General features: G+C 60.2%; 2 protein-coding genes across 2 annotated transcripts; one reads left to right on the top strand and one right to left on the bottom strand.

Moving 5' to 3' along the window:
- Positions 1-1,075: 1,075 nt before the first annotated feature.
- Positions 1,076-2,579, top strand: COCSUDRAFT_60562 (hypothetical protein; the record flags this gene model as incomplete). The annotated part of the gene is made up of 5 exons (XM_005642680.1): positions 1,076-1,096; positions 1,241-1,403; positions 1,540-1,613; positions 2,037-2,094; positions 2,287-2,579. The coding sequence occupies 5 exons, from the start codon at positions 1,076-1,078 to the stop codon at positions 2,577-2,579; spliced, it is 609 nt and encodes a 202-aa protein (XP_005642737.1).
- Positions 2,580-3,096: 517 nt separating this feature from the next.
- COCSUDRAFT_60561 (hypothetical protein) lies at positions 3,097-4,374 on the bottom strand (the record flags this gene model as incomplete). The annotated part of the gene is made up of 2 exons (XM_005642679.1): positions 3,097-3,167; positions 4,188-4,374. The coding sequence occupies 2 exons, from the start codon at positions 4,372-4,374 to the stop codon at positions 3,097-3,099; spliced, it is 258 nt and encodes an 85-aa protein (XP_005642736.1).
- Positions 4,375-5,796: the final 1,422 nt, after the last annotated feature.

The raw sequence follows: 5,796 nt of genomic DNA, 5'->3' as shown, positions 1-5,796 counted from the left end.
CTCCTGCCTATCCCCGCCTCCGATGTGGTTGGGTGTGTGTATCTGGTCGAGTTCTCGCCAGCCTACCTGTTTTTCGCCTCATTTCCGGCTTCAAATCTCCCATATGCCACCGTTTGCTTGTGCCCCACCTTGCTGGCAGATTGAGGCATAGTTTAGGGTCCCCTTGCTAGCCCCGAGCGGCCCCTAGTGGTAATGGGTCCGAACGCGATCCTGTTCTATCCCTGTCGGCCGACCGTGTTAACGTGCCTTTCATGTCTGTTCCACCACTGGTTGCCCGCACATCCATAATTGCCTGCCAGTGATTGATGATTGCCTGCTTTGCTGTGACCCCTGCCTCCAGCTGCAAGAGCCCTAGACCTGCCCCGTGGGTCCTCCAACGTCACCTCAGCGGTGTTGCGTTGCCAGCGGGCTGGAGTGCGCCTCTGGGGATGAGGTTACCCTCTGGTGCTTGGGACATGTCCATCGCTAGGAGCCTTTCTGTTGCCTTTCTGTGGTATGCCTTCATGCTTGCGCTTCTCTTAGGTATCGCATTATCCTCCTGCGGGAGTGCTCTGCGTGCCCCAACTCTGACAGGTTTCCCCAAATATCCTTTTGCATGCGTGCTGGGAAGCGTGCGATTGGCACCCATGTAATAGCGGGGGCTCCCCCTTTAAAAAAAAAAAAAAAAAAAAATAGCGGGGGCTTCCCCTTTTAAAAAAAAAAAAAAAAAAAAAAAAGTGGGCAACCAATTTGAAGGCATCCGGCGGAGTGTGTCGCAGAGCATTCTGTTGGGCTGGTCCCTGGCTCTTGGAGAGTCTCATGACTGCAGTGCGAGAGTCCAATCGCTTTGCAGCTGGCGGATCCCTGTGACGCTGGTGGAAAGTGATTGTGCCCTGCCAGCCGCTCCAGGCAATCCTCGGCGCGCGTGCTCGGAACGCCGGAGAGCCCCAGCGGCGGAGCTGACGGGCCGGGCACGTAGGCTGCTGTGGCCTTGTGCAGGCGCTGATCTACCTGCCAGTATACCCTAAGAACTATCGCACCTGCCTAATCTTGCAACCCCGGTTGCCCGGCGTGCAAGCAGGTGTCTCCCACTCCTATGGCGTCGCTGCGGGGGGCGGTACCAGCTGCGCACGGATGTCCATGTCTGCCGGTGTCTGGCTCACCACTGGAAGGATCTCCTTAGCTCGGGGAGGAGTGCAGTCCATCGGAGCGATGGCCTGTGTGGCACGAGAGACAGCCTGCTGGCTGCCGTGGCACCCAGGCCTGCGCGATCGTCTTCGGAAGCGCGGCTGGCCTGTACGTGAGCCTCGAGCTGCTACAGGTGCGGGTGAATGTGGGCTGCGCCGGGTGTGCCGCGCGCGGGTCCCTGTGCGGTGCGTTGACGCTGGCAAATCGGGCGAGGACCGGCGGGCAGCTGTGGGACTGTAAGCAGCTACTGCTGCTGCTAAGGCTGGGAAGAGGCTTGCTGGCGGGGAAGCCTGATCCGCCCCGGCCCCGTCGATGAAGAAAAGCTTCGGTTAGAGGGCGAGGTGTCTGTCATTGTCCGGCGTCTGGATGTAGGCCAGGCAGGCCTTGTCAATGGCCCACTTGAGGGCCATCGAAAGTCAGGTGTCTGGCAGATTGCCAAGGAAGTCGTACGTGTCGCTAGAGCAGCCAGCGCAGTCCAGCAGAGTCTGCGTGAGGCCCTCTAATACTTGTACGGCAGCACTAGCAAGTTCTGCAGGATTATGCTGGCAGTGGAAGCCGCAACGGTGGAGATTTTTTTTTTTTTTTTTTTTTAAAAGGAGATGGGAACTGTGGACCACCCTCCGCACGTGCGCCTAGGGGGCGCCTTGCCTGCAGAGGACGCCGCGAAATCCACGAAGTCTGAAGGTTGTCCCTTGGGCTGTGCGGGCTAGAATGTAGGCTGCAGCGCGGGAACCTGGCGTTCTTGTCACGAAGCTTGCCCAGGACCCAACGCCTTTTCTCCACCGCACTTTCTACTCAACCTTCCTTGGCCTTGGAAAGTCCCAGAGACCGTTTGCTGCCCCAGAGACCGAAGATGTGCGTCGTGGCAGGTGCGGAAGAGTGAGAGGAGCGTCCTTCTCCTGCTCCTAAGGCTGCTGGCGCTTCCCGGTGCGTGGGATAGAGGTCCTGGTGACGTCCCAGTGCTGCATCAGCACGGCGGCAGGTAGGAAGGCGTGCAGGCCTGCCTGTGCTCCGTCCTCTATTGGGACGAGCGCTCCTATGCTGCTGGCTGTTTGACTGAGAAAGCGTGCTAACCTGCTGCTGCTGCGCGCAACAAGACTCGGGGGTCCGTTGGGTCAGAACATCCCAGCCACATCGCTGCTGGTGGCTGGACTGGACGCGCTGTGGAGACCCCTGCTGCCGGCACCGCTGTAAGCACAGACGGCACACGATCACTCACAGCACTCTGCTGGTGCTCCGGGCGGCAGTGGCTGGTGCTGACGAGGCCCAGCCTGTCCCAGTCCTCTAGGCAGAGAGGGCGATTAGAAGGGACTCATGGCGGCGAGGCCACCGTGTCCCTTCTAATCGCCCTCTCTCTCATGGCGGCGAGGCCACCGTGTCCGTGGGCCTCCGGCACGGGGTATCCTGCGTGACCTGTGATGCTGCTGGTGCAGCAGGGGAGACGTGCATTGCTAGGTCTCGCCTGTCTGTGGTCTTGCCTTCATGGCTGCCCCAGAGGCCGAAAGAGTGTTCAAATTCCTAGACACCCGCTCAAGGTGGTGCACATGAGACAAATGCCGAGGAGGCAACCGCCATTTCCTAAGGCAATGACAGGTTTCCCCAAATATCCTATTGCATGCGTGCTGGGAAGCGTGCGACTGGCACCTGTGTAATAGCGGGGGCTTCCCCTTTTAAAAAAAAAATAAAAAAAAAAAAAAAAATAGCGGGGGCTTCCCCTTTTTAAAAAAAAAAAAAAAAAAAAAGGCAATGGGCCCGGATGACCTGCCAAACACCTGTGGTGGTGACCAAAGTATGAACAGAGATGAGCGGGTGTCATGGCAAAAGGCCAGGAGAGCATGATCATTCAGAGTGCCTGTTTGAGGCCAAGGCAGGCCACCTGGTTTAGGCCAAGGCAGGCCGGGTAAGATGTGTGGTGGAAGAGAGCATCAATCAGGCTGGCAGCGGCACTGGGTGCTGTGCGCTCCAGCGGATGACGGCCTGTGCGTCCGGCTGGGCGTCCACTGTGCAGAGGACGCCGCGGTGGCACCAGCGCGCTGTGAACTTTTTTTTTTTTTTTTTTTTTTTTTTTTTAAAAGGGGAAGCCCCCGCTATTACACAGGTGCCAGTCGCACGCTTCCCAGCACGCATGCAATAGGATATTTGGGGAAACCTGTCAGAGTTGGGGCACGCAGAGCACTCCCGCAGGAGGATAATGCGATACTTAAGAGAAGCGCAAGCATGAAGGCATACCACAGAAAGGCAACAGAAAGGCTCCTAGCGATGGACATGTCCCAAGCACCAGAGGGTTACCTCATCCCCAGAGGCGCACTCCAGCCCGCCGGCAACGCAACACCGCTGAGGTGACGTTGGAGGACCCACGGGGCAAGCCTAGGGCTTGCAGCTGGAGGCAGGGGTCACAGCAAAGCAGGCAATCATCAATCACTGGCAGGCAATTATGGATGTGCGGGCAACCAGTGGTGGAACAGACATGAAAGGCACGTTTATACGGTTGGCCGACAGGGATGGAACAGGATCGCGTTCGGACCCATTACCACTAGGTGCCGCTCGGGGCTGGCAATGTGACCCTAAACTATGCCTCAATCTGCCAGCAAGGTGGGGCACAAGCAAACGGTGGCATATGGGAGATATGAAGCCGCAAATGAGGCGAAAAACAGGTAGGCTGGCGAGAACTCGACCAGATACACACACCCACCACATTGGAGGCGGGGATAGGCAGGAGGCATCATGTCCAAGGTCCTAGACACCCGCTCAGGTTCAAGGGTGGATACTGGGGTTGGAAACCCTAAACCCTTCAGATAGCCTTCAATGAACTACTGTGAATGGTGAGGAGGACAGACACTAAGGCAGAAGGCCACGGATGACAGGCCAAGGGGATTGTTGGGGCTGCTGGTGAGACAGAAACATCGGAGGATCATTGGAAAACTATTGATAGCCTAAAGCCCTGGGCAGGGTGGTCTTCTGTAAGCTTGCGCCAACGCTCTGGCTCTCCGGCACGGTACTCCACAGGTAGCGGGGCGCACGATGGATCCGTCTGGCCGAGGGATACCCAAGGGGTGAGCCGCGCAAACACGTCCGGTGGTGGGCGAGGCCACCGGCACTGGGTGGCGAGGCCAGTGCCCCAGGGGTGAAGGAGGCACCCCCGGGGCCGTGTTGGGCCGAGCTCGACAGGTCCCTCGACCAGTGGAAGCACGTGACTCGGAGCCCCATTCCGCGCTGGCAAAGGTTAGAGGTAGGAGAGGCGCAAAGCTTCTGGTAGGCAATCTGTGGTCCCAGGGCTCTAAGGCAAAAGGGGTCTCAGACAAGGAACGACAGGCCGGGCTTTGCCGGGGTGGGATCGGGACTGGTGAAAGGTTAGTCATCCGTGCCTGACTATGGTATGACGAAGGCTCTTAGCGCCCATGTGCCCAGAGCACCTATCGCAAAGGCCCCCCTAAGAGAGGGTGTGAGTTCAACACAAGAATCGACACGAGCGGGTGTCATGGCAGAAGGCCAAATGAGAGCATGGTCATACAGATAGCCAAGTTAGAGCCGTGGCCGGCTGGGTACAGTGAATGGTGGATCGGAAGCGTCACGCTGGAAGCGGCACGGGATGCTGGGCACTCCAGTGGATGACTGGTTGCGCGCCCGGCAGCTCCTCCAGCGCGCAGAGGACCGCGCGGTGGCACCATCGCGCCGCAAACTGCTCCCTGGTGATCATCGGGTCGCGTCCGCGAAGCCAGTCGCTGAGCACACCTGCTGTCTGCCGGACGTTGACGGTCGCGAGCCGCCAATCGGCAAGCAGGGCCTTCTTGCAGGAAGACAGGATGCGAGCCGCAACCGCTCCGGGGGTGATCGCCGCCGCATCTGGCTGGTGGCGGCCGCGCTGATATGCTGCCCACAGCTGACAGATTGTAGCGAGCCGCAGGCGATCCCAGAGCTGCCTGAGCTGCCGCGGCGGTCCCCAGATCCTGGTGTCATCGGCGAGAAGAAGGTCGGCGCTGCGCGGTGGCGCGTCGTCTCCGGTCACCGCGGCCCATGTCGCTGCGAACCAGTCCCACACCCCGGCGGCGAGAGGGCAGATGATGAAGACATGGGTGAGTGTGGCCAGCTGACCTGCACAGCTCGGATGCGGGCAAACGTGACCGGCGGGATCGGCGCGGTGGACGTGACGCGCGAAGCCGCCGACGAAGAGCTGGCCATGCAGCAGCCTCCACGCTGTCACGCGCTGCCGCCGGTCCAGATGGGAAGCGTGCACCACTTGCCACACATGAGCCCAAGGTGCTGATGGGTCTGCTGTGACAGCAGCAGCAGGATCAACAGTGACATCTGCTCCCTGTGGCACTGGTGAAGGGCCCGCTGGCGCGCCCGCAGGCCCGCCGCGGTCCCGCAGCGGAACCGGACGGGGTTGCGGCGCAGCCATCCAGATCGCCCAGGAGGAGGGATCAGGCTGCCCTCGAGGCCTCTTGCCTAAGACCTGCGACGCGGTACCAGCAGCTGCAGCCCTGGCCTCCCATCGCGCCTCGAGCGCCCGAAGGCCGCTGCGCTGGTCATCTGTGGTATCAGCCCAGATGGCTGGTCGCAGCGGGCCCGCCGGGCTGGCCTCCCCCTTGCTGATCCTGTGAAGCACCTGTCGCCGCGCGGTGGCCTCCC

The sequence above is a fragment of the Coccomyxa subellipsoidea genome, assembly GCF_000258705.1.
Source record: "Coccomyxa subellipsoidea C-169, whole genome shotgun sequence".
Taxonomy (NCBI): Eukaryota; Viridiplantae; Chlorophyta; class Trebouxiophyceae; family Coccomyxaceae; genus Coccomyxa; species Coccomyxa subellipsoidea.
Note: the sequence above shows the minus strand (reverse complement) of the source record. Positions and strands in the feature narration are given on the sequence as shown.